At 40.6% G+C, this 22,026-nt stretch overlaps 1 protein-coding gene across 1 annotated transcript; it reads right to left on the bottom strand.

Annotated features, from left to right (window-relative positions):
• Window positions 1-710: 710 nt before the first annotated feature.
• marcksa (myristoylated alanine-rich protein kinase C substrate a) lies at window positions 711-4,154 on the bottom strand. Its single transcript, XM_044168786.1, has 2 exons — window positions 3,732-4,154; window positions 711-2,593 (listed from the first exon to the last, which is right to left on the bottom strand). The coding sequence occupies exons 1-2, from the start codon at window positions 3,825-3,827 to the stop codon at window positions 1,889-1,891; spliced, it is 801 nt and encodes a 266-aa protein (XP_044024721.1). The 5' UTR covers window positions 3,828-4,154; the 3' UTR covers window positions 711-1,888.
• Between the last annotated feature and the right edge of the window lie 17,872 nt (window positions 4,155-22,026).

Genomic DNA, 22,026 nt, shown 5'->3' with positions numbered 1-22,026 from the left:
ACGTCCTATCAAGCTATGGTCCATGACCAAAGCATATTGATTTGGAGGCCTTGACATAAATTACTCAGGTGTCTCTGGTCTGAACTACATCCCCCACTCCAACCAAATCTTCAAGTGGAAACATCCAGATCTCTGACCTTGCATGCTGAGATTTACGTCTGAGTTTATAATCTAATCGCTGTGCAGCTTCTATGTCTTCTTATTTGCATTTGACAGTTCCAGGTCAGCTGTGTATTGTACCCGTTAGGCATATGCCCAGTTTTAATTGGCAGTCTTTATGTATTGCATCATCTTTGTGAAATTGAGTTTTACCTCCTTCCAATGAAACATTTGTAAATATCCAAAATTCAGGTGAAAAAAGGCTGATGTAAAGGCTTAAAGGGATTATTTAACTTCCTCTTTTGAAACCTGTTATCATTGACGATGACTCATGGTTGCACTTGTCGTCAGATAAAATGCGTACTGTAGTAGGAGGCTGGCACTGATTGCCGTTACGTTTTGAAATCAAATTGAAGGTATTTAAATGTAGTCACATAACGCTATTGCCCTATTATTATTATTATTATTATTGTTAATTATATGTTAATTCATGGGGCTGTGTCTCTGTCCCCGAGGCCACTATTCTACATAAACAAGCTTGCAATGAAGCCAGTTTATCTTCACTATATGGCAGCGTATTTATGCAACACACAAATAACGACAGATGCAGCTCAAATTTTATTCACATTTATTTTTGCTTTTAGTGTGCTCACAGAAAATTAGAACACCTTAAGCAGAGGAGTTTAATAGCAATTTTTTTGTAAGCAAAGTTACATTCCATCTCTAAGTCAAACTGGTCAAAGCTTCTCCAGTATTTACAAAAGGAAAAGAAAGAGAGAGACAAGATGCTACACAAACATTTGCATCTGATAGATTCCTTAAATTTGGTCAAAGACCACTGAAAAAGCATTGCCTGCTGTAATCAAAAAACATACCACAGTATATAAACAGTTAACCATTCCACTTATCACAGCTTGGTTTTTGAGTTCAAAATTGCTTAAGAAGGTCTTTCGGGATTACTTTTTTTTTGAGTGTTATCTTACAAAAATGAGCGGGTGGAAAAAAGAGCTGCAAACTTCATGTGCTTCTTGAGATCAAGATTTCATTTTGTACAATAATCACAGTTAAAAACACCCCGCCTATACATACTTACATTTTTATTAAGGTCATAAAACCAACGATAAACAATAAAGCCTATACAACTTGAATTTCTACTGAATCACTGACTGGTACAGCTAATGAGAAGTGAGAAGCTCCTATGAGTTTATATGACTTCCTAAAAACCTAACTCTGGGATTTCTTGTCGTCTTACTGTAAAAAGGACTTAGTGTTGCAAACCGTATGGTGTGTGTATAGATGTTGGTCTCGTAGTTTTTTAGACTACTCTTTTCATAATAGTCTGTGGCACATCTCCCAGGCCCCTTCCTGCGCTCCCCCCTGCCCTCCCTGAAGTCCCCCCACCCCACCCCCTTCATTTACAGCTCAACCCCTCTCCTTCATACTATGGGCATGTCCATACCATTTTGTTTACATGTTGTATAAAAATTCAAAAATTAAAACAAACCTTTAATACTGATGAAAAAAAAAAAAGTGTGGGTGTATTTAAGCTGTTGTACATATTGAAGCCACCCACCTCCCTAGCCCGTTGGAATGGAAGTAACAATGGGCCGAGATGGGTTTTGTGTAAGGGGAATGGAAACCAAAAATAAAGAAAAGCTTTAAAATATCCCTGGTTGTAGACAAGTTCTTCAAAGCCAGGACCTGGCGTCACTCCAACATACAAACAGGGAAATGTTCTTTGATTATCTTTTTATCTCCTTTTTTTCCAAATGTATTCCTCTTTCCAAACTTATTCAGCCGCCTCGGCAACCGCAGCCGGAGCCTCTGCTGACGCTGCTTCCTGTGAGGCCGGGGCGGCCTCCTCTGTTTTGGAAGCCTCCTCTGCTGGCTTCTCCTCGGCCTGTGGCTCCTCTGCGGGCGCGGCCTCCTTGGCCTCCTCGGCAGGTTTCTCTGCTGGTGCTGCCTCCGCCGCTGCTGCCACTGCCGCCTCTGGCTTGGCCTCTACCTCCTCCTTAGCCTCCCCCTCGGCAGGTGCAGCCTCCCCCTCGGCAGGCTTTGCCTCCTCACTAGCGGCCGCTGCTTCCTCTGTGCCCTCGGCCTTGGCCTCCTCTGTGGATGCTTCTGCGGCCGCCTCCTCATTCTCTGCTCCCTCTCCTGTCTCCTTTTTGGTCTTCTTGAAAGAAAAGCCGCTGAGCTTGAACGACTTCTTGAAGGAGAACCGCTTCTTCTTCTTCTTCGGGGTTTCGTTGCTGGTGGAAGGCGTGGCGCCGTCCTCTGCCTTCGCTGCTGCCTCTCCCTCAGCAGGAGCGGGAGATGCTGCCTCTACCTTCTCCCCATCTGCAGCCTCCTTCTCAGCGGCGGCAGCCTCTGCCTTCTCTGCCTCCTCCTTGGGGCTCTCCTCGGCCGGGGCGCTGCCGTTGGCCTGCATCTCCTCTTTTCCATTCTCGGCTGCTGCAGGAGAGGCATCCCCGTTCGCTTTAACGTGGCCGTTTTCCTTTTTTAAAAGAGAGAAACAGGGGCTGTTAATGCCATGTAAAGAGCTGGCATGATTTCAAGACTCAAACCAGGCAGTGCCACTGGTGGACACCAGGGGCAGCAGACACCATCAAATCAGCAGTGACAAAAGCAGACTCTCACTTCAGCCTAGACCCAGTTTCTACTCTCAAGCTCTTAGAGACTTCACATGAAAATGATCAAACACAAAATAACAGTCATGCATTAGACAAAAAAAAAAATAAAAATATGCAACTTGTTCCCTCGTCTTTTCGCCCTGGATTTCATTCATATCTTGGATCGTAAGGGGGTCGGTGCCTGGTCGCTCAACAGCGGCGCGCCAAAGCAAAGCAGCTGCTCATTAAAACAGCAGATGCTCATTAGTCCCGCAGATAACGGAGGGCAGAGTTTAGATGCCTTTCCTAAAAATGTATCAAATCTAAACGGGGTTCTGCAATATATAAGTTTTTTTCCACAATCCAAACTCTACAAAGGAGCAGGTAAGAAGAACCCATGCCTCTCTCTCTCTCCGGGGCGCACCACTGGCTCCGAGCCTCTCTCTCCCCTCCTGGGGGATAGCAGGCTGCCATCTCCACTTTCTAGTCGAGCATCTGTAACAAAGGAGTGGTGCTCCGAGCGCACACGGCCTTTGTTGGCGCCGTGCATCTTGTCTTATTCAGCAATTTCCAAATTACAATCAAGAGGCGACTTCATTCAAAGCCAAACCAGTTCGTTATTATCCTTAAAATTATTTTTGGAGTCAATTTACCAATCAATCGCTCAACACATGACTTCATTCAAATCATACAGTTCAAAGTGATTTTAACAACAAGAGATCCAACCAAATTGGCTTCCTCCTCAAAAATAAAAGCATATTTCCTTTAAATATCTGCTCAATATATCACCCGTTTTCCATGAAAAAAAAATGGAATTATCAAATGATCGACTGTTGTTCATGAACTATATTCTATTCAGAATTAAAAACAAGTCTTTCCATTTAGTTTAAACTCCCACCTCGGATCTCCATTCAATCTCTCCACAATTACGCACGGATTGCGCCCTCAGAGCGCAGCCCCCTCCAGAACGACCAGATTCTCCCCTGATGGATGCGAAGAGCTGGATGTTAAAATATCATTTACCTGTCCATTGGTCTTGGTGGGTGAAGCTGCAGCCTCTCCGGGCTTTTCAGCCACGGTTTCAGCCTTTCCAGTTGTCTTGGACAATTGCGCTCCCATGCTTTTCGCTCCAACAAAGAAACTCAACCGATCCAAAAACACGAACAAAGACCTACAAGCCTCTTTGTTGAAACGCAAAGCTCTTCGGTGCTGTCTCTCTCTCTCTCTCTCTCTCTCTCTCTCTCTCTGCACAAAGTTCACAGGAAAAATTTAAAGCAAAGTCCAGTTAGAGTGAGGAGGATTTTTCAAAATAGCAGGAAAAAGCTGGCAGGTAAGTAGAAGTAATAAAATCCCAGATTGGTGGCCGTGTCGCTGTAGACAGGCTGCAAAATGGAGAAATTTCCCTTGTTGCTAATAAGATGCGGAGTCCAACGCCCAAGTGAAGAGATGAATGGGCGCTTCGAGCGATGACGGCACCGCACTCAGATTCAGCCAATCACAGTCTCCGCTCAGGGCGTGGGCGGGGTTTGGGAAAGGGAGTGAACAATAGATTGTAGCGCTGCGTTCAAGATACATAGAAATATTGAATTTCGAAAAAATTGGTAACATTTAACTAAATCACGGGAATAGCATCTTACCAAAGTGATCATTTGTTTTGCATTTAAATGGAAAATGTCATTAGCCAATCGAAATGAACAAACATGATAGTTTTAAAAACATTTTATTTTTTCCTTCTTTTTGCAATATTAATTTACGCTATCATCGTTAATTCAAGGTCCACTTAGAAGTTTTCTGGAGTTATCAAAGATAATAACTTTTGCACACAAGATATTGATCTTGTGCGCTACAAGATCAACATTTTAAAAAATCATTTATCAGGACTTCGAGGCTCCAAAATTCAAATAAATCAATTAAATTAATATTATTATTTTTTTGTTATTTATGTTTGATATATAGTTTGTCATAGTTCAGTTTTTTTGGTAGCATTGTCATGTAAACTCATTTTTCCAGACAAAATGTGAATAGCTGCACTCATTTTAAAAAGCTAGGACATTTTCTGTGGACGATGGCTGCACTTAATTTATGTGATGTAAGAAATTTTATGCCATGTCAGTTTTGGATCAGGTCAGAAATTGTGGACCCAGTTGCAAAACTGACCTGCAGAAATCCCGCCCGAACCCTAACATGTAGAAATACATTTTCAACGAAAAGAGAGACCCGATCCTAAAGCGACCCGAGGAATGTCAGATTAGATTAGATTTGAGGATGAGTACACCTGATCCAGAATTCAGCGGGCCCAATCAGACCGATGACCCATGACATGATCAGAGGCGATAGATGGGGACCCTACACAGTCCTGATTAGGCTGAATGGACAGTCATTTGGACCTGGCCTGGCTTGAGTCTCAGCGCAGGAGTACGCAGGAGTCCAGAAAACTTCTAGACTACATAACAGTTTATATTTTACAGGCAATCAACCTACGCAGTGTTAATACGGTAAATAAATGTTTCACGTCGCATTTTCCTAAGGCTAGGGATCGCAAATGGTCTGTGTGATGAAATCATTCATTTTGTGGTTTGACATCACAAATCAGCAGTCCATTGAATTATTTTGAAGTCATTCGGCATCTGAAAGTCACATGATCCGTGTTCCCTGTCAGATACTTGAATCTACAATTGTTTTAGTGTGCCTTGAAGGCAGCACTGAAGATTGTCGCATCAAGTTGTGGCCACAGATTTTCTGCTTTCTAAACCGTGTATTTAAATAAAATCACTGAACTTTTGAATTTAATTTTACAGCCTTCTTGAGGTTGAATAGAACACACTTTATATTTACCCATTTATAGAATTACCTGGATTAACTGATAACGACATAATAACTTGTAATAACGCTGTTCTAACCATTCACCTGGGTATGTTTTCCATAATGGACATTTATGTAGTTTAACTTGCCACAGTGTCAGTTACCATCTGCCTCCACTTTTTCAGTTATCACTTGCACTAAGATGTGTCTGTGTGTTTGTCTGTTTTTATTTTAACAGGCACACAGAGTGCGTGAAGGATAAAACATTGGAAACAGTTACAGTTTCTGTTAGAGTTCAAGTTAATCGAGTTTTGTTTTGTTTCAGGAACTGAAAAACAGTTGAGAAAGTTGTGCGTGTGTGTTTCATGTTCTTATGTCCTGGTGGGGACTTCAACCTGAATGCACACTAAGCCATGGGGACTTGTGTCACCGTCGGGTAGAGACGGCTTTTTGAGGGTTAAGACTTGGTTTTAAGGTACAGGCTGCTAATAGATTCTGGTCAGGGTTAAGGTTAGGCACTTAGCTGTGATGGTTAGGGAAAGCATTATGTCAATGACTGTCCCCCACAGGGATAGTGAAACAAACGTGTGTGTGTGTGGGGTACAGGGGTTGGGGGGTGGGAGCGTACCCAGTGCAGTCTTGTTGAAGACCATGTGAGTGAGTGTTCAAACAGGTCCCTCAGCTCACATTTGCAATGCAAATCTGTCACACAGGCAGAGTCAACTGTCCTGTGCTGCACTGAGAGAAACAGAGCTAACACACCCAGTACGGCACAAACCGAGGTGGGCTTCCTGGAGCAGTTTCACTCTGCTGCCTTTAAATGTTATCAAGTGCAATGCAAAACAGCGCTGCAGGGCCACTCTCACCCGGGATGCAAAATACAATACTTAATTCAGTTTCTGTTAATGACCTGTATTATGTGTTCATCTATAATCCTGTGTCCTACCGGAGGGTCCATTAACAGGACACCAAAATCCTACTTGCCTTCTTTTGGGGTGGACAAAATAACTCGGATTCCTGACAGTATAATCCCATCCGATACAAAACAACAAACTGTGGCTTCAAAACTTCAACAAGTTTGACGAAAAAAATACTTCTCACATCTCATGGTCTTCCTCAGACTTAACAATTTGCTGAGGAAGACCACGAGATGTGGTTGAAGGCTCTAAAAAAGCTAGTAAGTGGACTTTGTTTTGGGTCAAACTCATGTTTCCATTGTCAAGAGTGAACTTTCATGCACAATAACATAGATAAGACTCAAGACCTGTCCTACACCATCTCTTACAATCATTGAAGGTATAAAAAATTAATAAGTCTTGGTAAATCATCAATAATCATTTAAGTAATTTCAAAACAAAAATGCCAAAAAATTCACTTGGTGATTCTTCTCAAATGTGAATATTTGCTGGATTTCTTAGTCTTTTATAATAGTAAACTGAATATCTTTGGGTTTTGGACTGCTGGTTGGACAAAACAAACATCTGAAGACAGCACCTTGGGCTCTGGGAAATTGTGATGGGCATTTTTCACTTTTTTCTGACATTTAATAGACAATCAATCCAATATGACACATATGTGATTTGTGTTCTGGAAAGACCCACAAAAACCACCTCTGAGCCGCCAGAGGTTAAAAGGACTATCAAGCTGTCTTTCTGTGGAAAATTTTACATTTGCAATGAGGGGAAAACCAAGAACTTTGAAAAGATGTGGGGTTAATTCAAGGGCTTCCTGAAAAACAACCTCATGGAGGATTTCCTGAAATAAGAACTGTACTGAATTAAGTGATTGAGTTGTGCACCCTCTGTAATGTGTTTATTTTGAATGTTTTTGGTTTTCTTTCTTTCTTTAAAACATTTTCTATTCTTTCTTTTTTTTTGACAAAATCTTATCTCAGTGTCCACTTACTAGCTTTTTATCAGCTGCTAGCTGCACATTATCTCTCGATTAAATCGGCCACAGTGCACTCAGTGCGCTCTACCTGGTAGCCTAAATTGCCGCTAATTAAAGTTACACAACGTTGCCAAGCAAATGAATTCCTGCAGTTTGACCATTTCTTTTTCGCACGTAACTATCAAGTATGTCTTACAGCTTTCAAGTTTGAAGTCGAGTCATGGACAGCCGGTATCGATCTATCACGGGGGGGGGGGGGGACACCAGCGACTGTCTGACCAATGAGAATTTGGTCAAATCAATCGACCAACCGACCAGAAGGTGTCAGCCCTACAAAAATCAGCTAAAAATGTTTTATTAAAAACGTCAAGCATTATGAAAATTAGCTTAATAGCTATTGTGGTTGTTGTATTGGATTGTTTTTCCTCGTAGTGTTCCTGTTATTGTGTTGTCAGCTGTAACCTCTTCCTTATTGCCATGGTCGGATGAAAACATGGGAGCTCCAAATTTGCAGTTTCAAAAAACGAAATTTATTGAGTCATAAAACCTGTGGAGTATTGTCAAAAACATGTTATTGAGCTTAAATTTCTTTAAAAAAGAATAATTTTATGATACATGGTTGTCATCCAACAACAGTATTTATTATTTTAATGGAATGGAGTGGTTTGTTGTGTGTACTTGCTGTTTCACTCACTGTAACATAACATCTGAAGAAAGCCGACGTGTGTGTATGCCGACTTTCACTAGGTCCAGTTTTGCGATTTTTTTTTTTTTTTGTGATTCTGAGTTTCAGAGCAGAATTTTCTCACAAGCTGAGCTTGGTACACAAGCGAGGCAAAGACAACATGCGGATAATGATTTTATTGTTGTGCTAATTACAGAATTAGTGATGGTGATGATGGTGAAATGCCAAGCACTAATTACTGAAATGCAGTCATACTGTATATTTCCACTAAAGACATTTCATTGAGACTCTTTTACAGACTAATATCATGGATTACAGTTACTTTACATGGCTATTTTCATTTATGCTTTTTATACATTTCACTAAACTACTTAACTACATTTCAGAGGCAAAAAGGGATCATACACCTGTACTGTGAGACGATAAAAATGTGGCCACCGTTAGATTTTGCCGTACCATTTCTAATGAGGTAGCTTTCCCTTTGACCTCTGGGTGTAACAGGTCATTGTGGGTAATATTGCAAATGTGTTAATGGAATCGGATGTATAATTTTGGATTTACAGCATTTGTGCATCAATGTGATGAAGTACCTTGAGTTGTCAGGTATTTTATTCACTTAACCTGCCAAATAAAGACCATCTGGTTACTTTATCCATAAACTGGTTCTCAATTGATTGATGAAATATACGAGCTGTGGCAGAAAGCCTCGTAAAAACCAAGTAAGTGGAATTTTTTTGTCATTAAAAAAATTACGCTTTTAACTCCACCACATTTATTTGATGACCATAGTTACTAGTTACTTGACAGATTAAGATTTTACACATAAAATGGGCGATGATATTATAAAATATGCTGCATTTCTATAGATTGAACTACCAACTTATTCTATAAAAGGAGTTAAAATGCCCCCTGCCCCCACCAGCTACAGTATTAAAATGCATGCTTGCATAGTAATGCAGCATTATTAATAATCCTATTAAAGCAATATACAGTAAATTACAGGGGCCATTCTGCTGCATTCTCTAACAAGTACTTTTACTTTTGATATTTTAAGTAAGTTTTGCTGATAACACTTGTCTCCTGCTTCCTGATGAACCAATAGGTAAACAAACAAAAAAATATGTTTGGAGCAGTTATAGGTGTTATCAGCAGGCCCTGCTGTCTGTGACATTATACCAGTGATGTATGTGTTGACAAAACGCACATAGTCAGTTTGCCAACTAACATGAGTTGTTAGTATACACACTTTGGAGTCACTGAAGGTGGAGGGCTGCATGTGAGTCGCAGGAGGAGGAACCATTCTCTAACCAAAACTCACCGCTTAACTATTCAGAGTGTGGACATGCAGTCTGAGTTTTGGTGAGAAGGAGGACATATACATGCAAGGCAGGTTGAGTTTAACAGGGACCATCTGATAACTGTGCAAATCTACATGTAAAGAGGATATCTAACTAGGGGTGGGTATCATCTAAAATGATCAACACTAGTGCCGATATGATATCTGAGTTTCCGAACCAGTACTGATTTTTTATGCCCTATTTGAGAGATATAATCATGTTTTCCAAACCGTCTTGTGCATTTCACAGGAGCAGCCAAACGTATCACATATTAAGTGTTATTATGTGTCTATACACAAGTAGTCACAACAATACACACGTTTGCCTACATAAAATGTTCTAAAATTTTAATTTAAATGAGGAACAGTCCAATCAAAGAATAAGCAAACAAGATTACAAATCTGAACAAGCATTTGATGCCAGCTTTTGGTACTTGGCAGTTTTGGTTGGTGCCAAACAAGTAATGAGATTCAATGACCAGCCCTTGGAGCAACATATATTTTTGGCATTATAGACATATATGAAGGCCAAAATGCACCACAGAGCGCCACAGGAAGTCATTCCTGCCTGTGGCCATCAAACTCTTTAACTCCTCCCTCTAAGTGTGAGTCTGTATGACCCTAAGTCATTAAACTGGACATTGGATCATTAACATCACTGCAATACTTGAAATAATTGTGCAATATTCTCTGTTTAATTCTGCTGTGCAATATACTCTTTTCAGTTTAAAATTCCCTATTTTTTTTTATATTTATCAAACCGGTAAATCCACTTGTACTTTACACTTATTTTAATTTTATACTTTATACTCCACTTTGTACTTAATTTATTTACCTAGTGTATTATATTCTGATTTGCTTAGAACTTCTATTCCTGTGTGCACTGACGTGACAGTGAGCACCTGTAACAAAAGCGTTTCCCCTCGGGGATCAATAAAGTATTTCTGATTCTGAAACGTTATATAGATTATGTTAAGAAAAATGGGTTGCTACAATAAGGTGAAGTGATACCTCTAATGATGCAGTAGAAGTGAAATATTCTCAGATATTGTCACTTGGATGAATAAGTGTCAGCCAATCACAATGCGAGATCAGAAATGATTGCGGCATTAAAACAGACAGTCTTTGCATGCTAACTAACTCCTTTTAACTTGGCACTGTTATCCAAAACAGACCACACACATACACCTTTAATTTGACTTGAACACAACCACACACACGGCAGAGAGTAACTTTAAAGCTCCCGCTTCACATGTTCCTTTGTTTCTGACCACGTGGGTTCATGCTCATGCACGTGAGACATACAGAGGCAGAAGAAACATACACACATTCCTTCTGACACACACCCAGACCTGCACGTGCGCACACACACACACACACATACACACACACCCTTTGTTCTATAGATTAGTGTATTTAGAGTTGTGTGTTTTTGCTTTGTTTATCTTTTAAATAAATGCTTGTGTATAATTATGCTGGCTTCTTTAATGTTGCACAAGAGTAATTTGGCAACCTCTTCTATGTTGCACTCCAAATCCTTCAACCTACTAGCTATCAATGGTAATTTTAGTTATAGTTATTAATTTAATTATTAATCTGAGTTCATAAATGATAGTTTAGTGTATTTTAAATCACTTAATTGGCTATAATTTCTCTTCTTTAAGAAGAGTGGTGCCCCAGAGGCCTTTATTCATGAAAGTTATTTATGATTATCTTTGATAATTCTGATAGCCATAATTAATTGATCGCACCTGCACAAGTAGTGCCCTCCTTTAACCATTGTAAATCCCAACACTATATATCAGAGGTTTTCACACTGTGAGACGCGTCTCCCCAGGGAGGCTCGGGAGAGTTGAAAGGGAACTGAGGAGGGAGAGACATGAGGCAACGATACTGCGTAAAAGGGACAGTGTTCTAAAAACACAGGAAGTTAGAAAATATAGTTTGGCCGCTGATTTGGCCCGCTTAATTATACTCTCTCTGCGTCATACCTGTCAAATCTGAACATGTAGATGTGACACATACTTTTAGATTCAGTGTGAAGTTTTCTTCAGTATCAAAGTAATCCAGTAATAGTTGTGCAGTGTTGTGAAAGTTCATACTTCACAAGAGCTAGCTCAAAGTTCAGTTCACACAGATTAAAATGAATGAGTTCACAACTGTAATAGCAGTTTGTCGAGCAGGAACTCAGGGGCAGCCGGTGGCCCACAACCAAAGATCCAGTCTCTGCAGCTCCGGAGGTAGAAATACCTGCTGAAGCTACAGAAGGCGAGAGGAGAGAGACGAGAAAGCACAAAACTAGGAGAGAGAGAAGATGTTGAGTTAGTAACATGCAGTAATGGGATAAAAATGCATACAGAGGGAGAGGGAGAGAAGGAGGAGCTCAATGCATCATGGGAAGTCTCCCGGCAGTCTAGGCCTATAGCAAAATAACTAAGGAATGGTTCAGGACTCACCCAAGCCAGCCCTAACTATAAGCTTTATCAAAGAGGAAAGTCTTAAGCCTACTCTTAAATGTGGAGATGGTGTCTGCCTCCGGAACCCAAACTGGGACCTGATTCCACAGGAGAGGAACATGAAAGCTGGAGGCTCTGGCTCCCATTCTACTTTTGGAGGCTCTAGGAATCACAAGTAACCCTGCATTCTGGGAGTGCAGTGTTCTAGTGGGGTAATAAGGTATTATGAGCTCTTTAAGATACAATGGTGTCTGACCATTAAGAGCTTTGTAGGTGAGGAGAAGGATTTTAAATTCTATTCTGGATTTTACAGGAAGCCAGTGCAGAGAAGCTAATATTGGAGAAATATGATCTCTTTTCTCTAGTTTTTGTCAGTACATGTGACGCAGCATTCTGGATCAACTGGAGAGTCTTAAGGGTCTTATTTGGGCAACCTGATAATAAGGAATTGCAATAGTCCAGCCTAGAAGTAAGAAATGCATGGTCTAGTTTTTCGGCATCATTTTGAGACAGGATGTGCCTGATTTTTGCAATGTTACGTAGGTGACGGCAGTCCTTGAAGTTTGCTTCACGAGGGAGTTAAAGGATAAATCCTAATCAAAGATGACTCAGAGGTTCCTTACCACGGCGCTGATGAAAATTACTGATGCACTCCTGACTGAAAATCCTCAAATCAACTATTGTTATTTCGAAGGTCACACAACTGATTGGCGACTGCTTTGTCAAGGATCTTAGAGAGAAAGGGAAGGTTAGATATAGGTCTATAGTTGGCTAAAACCCCTGGATCAAGAGTGGGTTTTTTAAGAAGAGGTTTAATTACAGCTATTTTAAAATACTGTGGGACATAGCCTGTTAATAAAGACAGATTGATCAATTCCAGTAAAGAAGTGCTAAGGGTAAAAGTTCTTTAAGCAGCCTAGCTGGAATGGGGTCTAAGAGAAAGGTTGATGGCTTAGATGATGAAATCGTTGAAGTTAGTTGAAGAAGGTCAATAGGCGAAAAGCAGTCTACATATATATCAGGTTTTAAGCTGTTTCTAAGGTTCCTGTGTTTGAAGATAAATCGGTACCAGTTGAGGGCAGGACGTGATGAATTTTTTTAGTCCAAAGCGTAACTGAATCACTGATAGCTAACCCTAACTGGACATGTTTGCAGACTATACAGTATGACTCTCTAGTCAGTAGTACACCATGGAAGTTGACAACACGTCTACCTGCAACGCCAACCCTCAGTTTTCACTGAACCGCAGCTATTAGAAACAGAGGTTCGCAGGTTGATGTAAAAGTCTCATCAGCTCTCAAATCATCAGTTAAAGTCCAGCTCCTCAAAATAACAGAGCAAGGATGTTTTTATATAGTTACCGTTTTGCATCTGAATTCAAGAGTCGAAAAGGCTGTAATGCATTGTAGAAAGACACATTTCTCAATGAGCAGTTGCCTCAATACACCAGAATGCAGAGCAGTATTATGTCAGGTTGTGACAAGAAGTTGGCTAACTAGCTGTGTTTAAAGGACGTTAAAGTTTTACGCCCACTTTAATTGAAAGCAATTTGGTGAACATGCCTTCTGTGAAAATTGTTGTCTCTATGAAAAGTATCTCAAGGAAATCAGCTAGGAGATACAGAGCGAGTTGATAAAACTCTCTAGAAGTCCTAGGTGTTCAGAACAATCAGTAAATACTAAGTAACTAAGGATAAACAAAAACGAAAGCTTATTTGTGCTACTTCTCTGAACATACACAACACTGTGCCTATGCTATGCAAAATGATATATTGACCAAACTCAATTGACACATGATATGTTGACAAAACTCAGCTTGTTTGATTTTCTTGGGAAATATGATGAAACTGATATCATCAAATTGAAGCAAATAGGAGGTGACCTATGTCCTGCGTCCTTAGATGACATAAACATGACACTGGTGCTGATTCTGTATTATGAAGATAATAAATGAGAAACTTCAGGTTGTGATCATTGTGCACTCTTCTGTTTTGTCACTACCAAAAGCAGCACATTTTAGTCCAAGCAGCCAATCCCAACCCCTTTCTTTCAGGATTTATTTCCCCAGGCAAAACCTCCCTGGTCCTTATCTACATTTGCTGCCTCATACCTTCATGTTATGGCTCATCTCTTACACCTGGCATATCAGTCCCATATAGAATAAGGAATTAAGTTAAACCTGATAAGAGAATATAACCTGAACAGGCAACCTTGTCCACTACAAAATATGTTTAAGTACTACTAATTTGTTTTGCCAAGTATATTTTGGACAAAACGTATTTTCTGCCTGGATTATGTTCACTGGCAATGTTTTGTTTTGTTTTTCAAATCCAGGAAGTGTTACATCCTTATACTTGCACTCCAGTCAGTGATTAGCTCAGAGAGGTTGGTGGGCGTTTAAGCACAGGGCAGTTCCCATCCTGCATCCCATTTTTAGAAATATCACCATGTTCCTAAATCTCAACAGTTACTTGGTGGGTACAATTTCATCATAACCACTAGTTCATTGAGATACATTTACGTCAAGGAATTGACCATTTTATAGCAAGTGGTTATACAGTTAGATTTGGCAGAAAAGGCTCTGCTGTTTGAAGGAGCTCTCAAAGATTCCAAGCAATTAGGTTTCTGCTGGACAACTAAAGATACAGAATCAGAGATAACTGTAAACATACAACAGAATCAGTTGTTTTAGGAAGTGCCCCAAAATGTCATCTGTCTCCTAGCAGCTGTAGAAACCATGACGGGAGGAAAGGAGAAAAATTGAAAAAATTGAAAAATACAGCGATGGAGTCTGTGTAGGGAGGAGGTCAGTGTGGATGGATGGGTCAACAAAACATCTAAATTTAACATGGGAGACCACTGTTCACGTTGTACCACTGTTCACGTTGTACCCACCAAGTTGAGATTTAAAAATAGGTCAGACAAAACGATTTCTTAATGCATGGTGATGCAGGAGAATGTTTTGTATTGGTAGTATTAGATCTCAGTGCTTTTGATGTGTGTGGATCACCGTATCTTGGTTGAGAGGCTCAGGCAGTGGGTGGCTATCTCTGGATCCAAGTAGTCCAAAATACTGCTGCCAAGCTTTTGACCAAGTCCTCCAAGAGGTCTCATGTAACACCAATTTTGATGTCTTTACACTGGCGTCCCATCAATTTCAGAATCCAGTTCAAGATTCTTGTGATCATGTTTAGAGCCTTGCATGGTCAGGCACCTACCTACATTAAAGTGCTACTGCAGCCCTATATCACCTGAAGGAATCTGAGGACCTCTGATCAAGATTTGTTGGTTGGTTCCTCGCTCCAGGCTCAAGACAAGAGACTGTGAGGTTGTAGCTCCTAAACGTTGAAACTCTCTCCCATTGGACTTAAGATCTGTGGACACTGTTTATAGTGCCGTCAGATCAGAAAACACTTCTATGTGTCCTTCTAGAGGGCATGGACAAACAATATATTTTGCCATTTAATTTATAGGACTTGCAAGACAACAATATCAAAGCTTCAGTCACATGAGGAGGTTAGGGTGGTGGAGATAGTTGTGATAGCAAGCAGTGTTGGCATTAGAGAATCAACAGAATAACAGCGAGCAACCCTTAAATGGTTTCTGCATCCTGGGGGATAGTCATTTGACAGGCTGTGGGGGGAAGGGAATTAAGTGGGTGCACTTTATATCATGAGGATGGGTCAAGTACTCAGGTCATGTGACTTCATGCCAATGTTCAAAAATATACTCATCGTTTGTATCAAAATCCAAAATGGCGGCATACGTGGACCCTGAATGGGGGATGGGTCAAGTACTCAGGTCATGTGACTTCATGCCAACATTCAAAAATATACTCATTGTTGTTATTTATTCATGTTTATTATATTGGTGAAGTCTGTAGTTTTGCCACCTGATGATTCATCAGATTCAGAGGATGGAACCAGTGAGGAAGATGAGCTATATACAGAGGGACAGTGTGAGGATGGCAACAGCAGCAGTGACAATTTGCTAGCTCTAGTGATGAGGCAGAGGAGGGAGCAAACCAGAATAATATATATGAAAGATCTAGTGGTTTTGCTGTACATATTGTATGTGTCTGTCTGCAATAATACATGTGTAGTATGATGATGTGTGTTAGTAATGCCATGATGCTTCCTTACAAAGGCAAAAAAGCTAGAAGTCTGCAGTAGTATCTACCCAGCAAACCCAAGAAATGGGGGTTAAAGATCTTTGTGTCTGGCTTTGTGTATGACTTCATGGCTTACACAGGGAAGGCTATATTTGATGATGCTACTCAAACTCCAGACAGACAAGAGTTTGGGTTAGGTGCAAATGTTCTGAAGCTGTGCAAAACCATCAGAAACTCCTCTGACTGCGTTGCTGAGTTTGATAACTCATCTAAAAGAGTCTATGGACCTCAGAAGTTTGGGTACCATTCGAAAGAACTTCTTGATAGGTTGTAGATTGGAAGAAGATCGAGACCTCCTATGAAGAGTAAGAGGCAGTTTTGACTTTCATGTAGACGACGTTGCAAAGCTCGCTATGGTCAAATAGGCAGACAACAAAACAGTCACCTTGGTGAGCTCCTGTGTTTCTGTCAACCCTGTTGGCCAAGTAAGATGCTACTCAAAAGAGGAAAAGAGGAAGATAAGTGCGCCATGACCTAAGATTGTGTCTCAGTACAACACTCACACAGAAGGAGTGGATTTGGCTGATCGGTTGGATGCTGCCAAAGGACTCATCTATCCCGAAAAGCAGAAAAGGGGACGGCCCTCCAAAGGAAATGAAGACAATACACCACAAGGTTTCCTTTAAGGTTAGCGGAAACAACAACCAGAAGTCCCCATGCTTGCCCATTTAAGGTTTAAAAATACACCCTATTACACGTCAATGTAATCTATCAATGTAACAAGTTTTAACTAGTCAGCTGGTATCCAAACAAACAGATGACGTGTTGATAAGCCAATGATCTTGAGCATGAATTACACTCAGGTCAGCTGATGCCAAACTGCTGATGTGAGTGCGACTTCAGATCTCTGCCTGAACTATTGCAAAGTTGTAATAAATGAATCGTTTTCCTTTTAGTTTAGCGGAAAATTGTGACTTTCAAAAAAAAATATCAAACAAATCAGTCCCATGAGATAGCATTTGAGTTAGCACTAACTTTTCCAATATTTAATAAGCATCTTTCAACATTCTTTTAACCAGGGGCTTTAGGTTGTCTAAACATAACCATAAAAATATTAATCATGCTGTAGTCGCCATGAACAGATATTGTAGGAAAACAAGTATTTTTATTATAAACATTTAGCATTGCAGATCAATATAAATGTTCCCTTATTATTCTGATTAAAGACATAATCTGAGTGACATTATGTGTCCTACTAAACATAGTTGCTAATTCAAATTAGTTGAACATGAACATGGTTTGGTAAAGAGGTGGTAAGATTTTGTTGACATAGATTTAATAAGTTTAATATTCCCTTTCTACATTGGAGAGTACTGCTTTTCTTTCTTTACTTCCTGCTATTTTTTTGATTGTGTCTTCTCTAACAACGCCAAAGCCTTGCTCTAAACTCTTTTCCTTGCTGAGAAACCCCAGAGTTAATTTGCCCACAGTCAGTGTTGTCCAACTGAGTGAGCAGAGGACAGGGGAGCGAGTTGGAGGCACTGAGTGATGTAGCGCTGTGAATGGTGTTGCACAAAACACCAGGGAGGAGCCCACTGACCTGTCTGAATGGGACAGGGGGAGAAAAGAGCCTCTTTAAAACTCGATCTGGCCAACCGTAAATGTTTGTCCACAGCTTTTCTGTAGCCATTACAGGAATGCTATTAGCTGGGCCTACTGTGCCTTGTGGGAATGGCTTGACTCAACCTGGCTGCTAAGACTGGAGATTTGTCTATGTGGTTCCTATTATGTGCTTCCTATACAAAAGGTATATGAACCAAACACTCAGGCCTGCACAAAAGCTGCGGAAATGTGATCTTTTTCATAAGGCTGATTTTTGTGTGAGAGGGAGAGGTAGCTGCTTCCGCTGGCTTGTATAATTACAGGTCTCCACTACCCACTGTGGATCTGGCCCCAATTCCTGCTCCTGTCGCTTTGTTTCTTCCTCGGCTCAGGTCCCCCACCCTGGCTGGGAGCATTCAGGGAATATCTCCTTCTGTTTTGGGTGTGCCTCTGTACCCACACAGATGGCAATTCAGGCACCCCGCATGTCAAACACCATGCCGGGCTTATAGTGGTGATTTCATGCTCCACACGGCTGGCTTTGCATATACCACGTGTTTAAACAAAACAAGGGCTGTTTTGCCAGGGGGGGAGAATCTGATAAGAAACAAGAGGGTTTGTCTTTCCGCTCTACCTCTCTGCTAGGGCCGCTCGCTCATGATTAACCAGTTAACAAGCAGTGTCTGAATACTGTGCCAAACCAAGCCAGATCTCCCCACATCTGTTAGTGTAAGCAACCACATCTGTACACTGTAAAAACCCATAATTTTAATTCAATTATTTCAATCAACTTATCTTTTATCATTAACTAATTAGATCAGTTTTCCAGTTAAATTGTCTATTTCTCACATTCTGAAACGTTTCACCACGTAAAATCACAAGTTCAGGTCTTGTAAAGGTGGGGACACACATTACGACTGTTATGAATATGATTTAGGCGTGACCACTGATTGGCCAGTTGGTGTTGACACAGATAAAATCCTATAGTGTGTGATATGTGAAGATTCACATTCAGATCCAGTCGCTGCCAGTCATTCTCATAAAGATTTTTAAAACATGTTTGATTGTTGCGACTGATATCGACAACCAATGACTTCACTTGTGTGACGCCCAAGGGAGACTTTTCGGTAAATAAACAGCTTTACCCGAAGTTAGCTTCGTTTTACAAAGTTCTCTCACCTCCAATTTGCTCAGTAGGCTGTACAATTTTACACACTTCTCCATCCAGGAGCTTTTTCCCGCAGTTTTTAGCCTTTTTCAGTACAAAGACAAAAATTACACTGGATATAAACAGTGCACACTGCTGGTTGCATCTATGTTAGTTTTGATACAAAAACAGTTGGCGTTCTCGCAGGATTTGTGGGGTTGTCTATCGCCAAAACTCCAGTCATTACTGACCAGTGGTTCAGTGTGTTGTCTAGTGTATTTACTCACTCGCAAAATTTATGCTCCTTCCTGATTGTCAAAGACTACAAAATCTGTTTAAGTTGGTGGAAACAAGCTTAGCTCAGTTTAGCTTAGCACAAAGACTGGAAACAGGGGAAACAGCCAGCCTGGCTCTGTCTAACGGTAACAAAATCTGCTCACCATCAGCTCTGCAGCTTACTTATTACCACGTTATATCTCATTTGTTTAAACTGTACAAAAACTGAAACGTAAAAATGACAATACTGTACACTGTTTTACGGGTGTTATGTCCCGGACTATTGCTTGGCTGGGACCAGTAACTTCCTGGAGTATCTGCTGGTTGCCTGGAAACTGCTAAGAGCCAAGAAATAGTTAAAACTATGAATTGCCATTTTTACACTTAAATTTTTCTATGGATTAAACAAACGAGATATAACAATTATTGAGCTTTAGGGAAGCTGGTAGGCAGATGTTGTTACCTTTGGACAGCCAGGCTAGTTGTTTCCAGTCTTTATGCTAAGCTGAGCTAACCGGCTGTTTGCACTAGCCTCATTGTACTGTATAGTCATGAGAGTGGTATCAATCTTCTCATCTAACTCTCCGCCAGAATTCCTTTAAAGGGTAATTCCAGTGAGTTGTAACTTGGGTCTTATTTTCATAGTTTTGGCCATCATTTTTGCCAGTTATGATAACATTGGAATTACTAAATTAATTGCTGAGATCTGAGAACATGGCGACATCGCTACAGTAAAGTCTGACGGGACAAGAAACACGAGCATTCAGACAGTCAGACAGATTGTTAAAAAAAATGACACTTTCGACAGACTATCTAAACCACTCTGATGGATGGTTACAATTGACAGTTTGGGCAATGATTATACTCTTCCAAATAAGTAACTGTCTAATCTTCTATTAAACGTCTTTTTGATGAAATCTCAGTAATTAACTTGAGTATACATTACTAGGAATTATGGCCCAAACTACAAAACTAATATCCAAGTTGTAATAAACCAGAACTTTTCTTTAACAAGCGGTCTTGTCTCATCATACAAAGGCATGTACCAAACCAAGCCAAATCTCCCTACATGTGTGAGTGCGAGCAACCACATCTGGAGGAGACGCCACATGCATTTACCACAGATATATCTATTAAATCTACTCTGTGAATGTATATGTGTGAGCTTGTATATCAGCGAATGAGACCTGGAAGTAATAGTAGCCCCGCATTCCAAAACTGATGTTAAGTGTTTCTCACGGCTGCAGTCCTTCAGCCCATCCTCAGGCTAAACGCACTCCATTTTCATCCATAGTGCTCAACCTCCTAACCTTGTCTAACAGTGTTATCATCCAAACAGCAGGTCACAGAGTGTGTTGTGATCTGTGAAAATCTGTGCGTTGTCGTTCAGTGATTGAGGGCATTTTGGTTTTGAAGAACTGATTAAAAGTAGGCCTACAGTTAGAGAGACTAAACACTGAGGGTGTTCTGAAAGATGCAGAATTCATCATGTGTTTTGATAAGTTTGCATGATAATTCACCATGCTCCTTTTAAGGATTTGATTTAAAGCAGGCCTACAGGCAGAGATATATAGTGAACGACAGTGTGTGTCTGTTCTGTTGTGTTGCGGGGGGGCACAGACTGTTGTTTGCGCATGTTGATAAGACTTTTGTCTGTGCAGATTGCTGCCTCAGCACAGGCTGCAGCCACAGGGATGCCACTGGCGGACAGATGCAGTAGAAGCAGCATGTGTCTGGCAGAGTGGATGTATAGTCTGCCAGTGCATCACATGGCAAGCTCATACACTGCAAAAATAAATCCATGAAGTCTGACAGTCCCATATTTTGTCAGAATCTTGTTGGTTATTTAAATCCAATGAAAATGCGTCAGTTTAGTTTGTTGGAACAAGGGCAATTATTTTATCTTAAAAATAAAATTCTCATGTTGACCTTAATGTGGGGAAGTTATCCCACACCCTTCACGTATTGATCCTCTTTAATACTGGCTTTAGTGTGACAGGACAGTTTGGTTACATGAATGAGCCATCATGTTGTCAATATCAGCTGATCTGTTTTCTAATGGTATGTGTCCACAGTATCCATCATTTCCATGCCTCCCATTCATTGTCTATGTAAGCAGCCCTGCAATACATTCTGGTAGCGCTGAGGTACGTTTCTAGAGACGTTAGCCACTCCTCATTTGCATAAAGTTGAGGTCTATGCTACTTTATGCAAATCAAGGGCATCCAGTGTGACTTGCTGTCTCTGGAAACAACTGAAATGGGATGCTCAGGAGAATCTGGAGGGCTAAATACAGTGGTGTGAAAAAGTGTTTCCCCCCTTCCTGATATCTTAATTTTTTGCATGTTTCATTTGACTTAAGTGTTTCAGATCATCAAACAAATTTAAATATTAGTCAAAGATAACACAAGTAAACACAAAATGCCATTTTTAAATGAAGGCTGTTGTTATTAAGGGAAAACAAAATCCAAACCTACATGGCCCTGTGTGAAATCCGGTAGCAGACATACGTTTGTCCAATCAGGTGCAGCCAGGAAGTGTTTGCACAGTTGTAGGAGTGTGTAGCATGGGGTGTAGCCTACTATGCTGTCTTTGTTGGTCTGTAGTCATGGAAGAGCCTACACGCCCATCAAGGGTCCAATGCTGGGAAGCGGCGCGACCCCTCGCAAGCTAATTTTGTTTGGCCAAGCATTATTCAAACCCACAACTTTATTCTACATTTGAGTAAAGATCATACATTTTACAGATACCAAATATGTCGGGCTGAATTAGGGTAGAGAGGTTTCATGATGTAGACTATTTCCATGAGACAGAATGATACAGCTTGTGAAAATAGTGGAGCATTTAGCTACTAAAGAGCCAGATATTTCCCTTAGGTGTTAGTAGAGACCAAAACAGAGCTAACAGGAGAGTGAATATTGGACTTAAATTCATCAGGTGGCCAGAGTTTTGATAAATGAATGCCAATATTATTGTCTGCAGGATGTGTAAATGGGCAACTGTTCGTTATCATG

Source organism: Siniperca chuatsi, linkage group LG16, assembly GCF_020085105.1.
Source record: "Siniperca chuatsi isolate FFG_IHB_CAS linkage group LG16, ASM2008510v1, whole genome shotgun sequence".
In the NCBI taxonomy this organism is placed as follows: domain Eukaryota; kingdom Metazoa; phylum Chordata; class Actinopteri; order Centrarchiformes; family Sinipercidae; genus Siniperca; species Siniperca chuatsi.
This window is presented reverse-complemented; position numbering and strand designations above follow the sequence as displayed.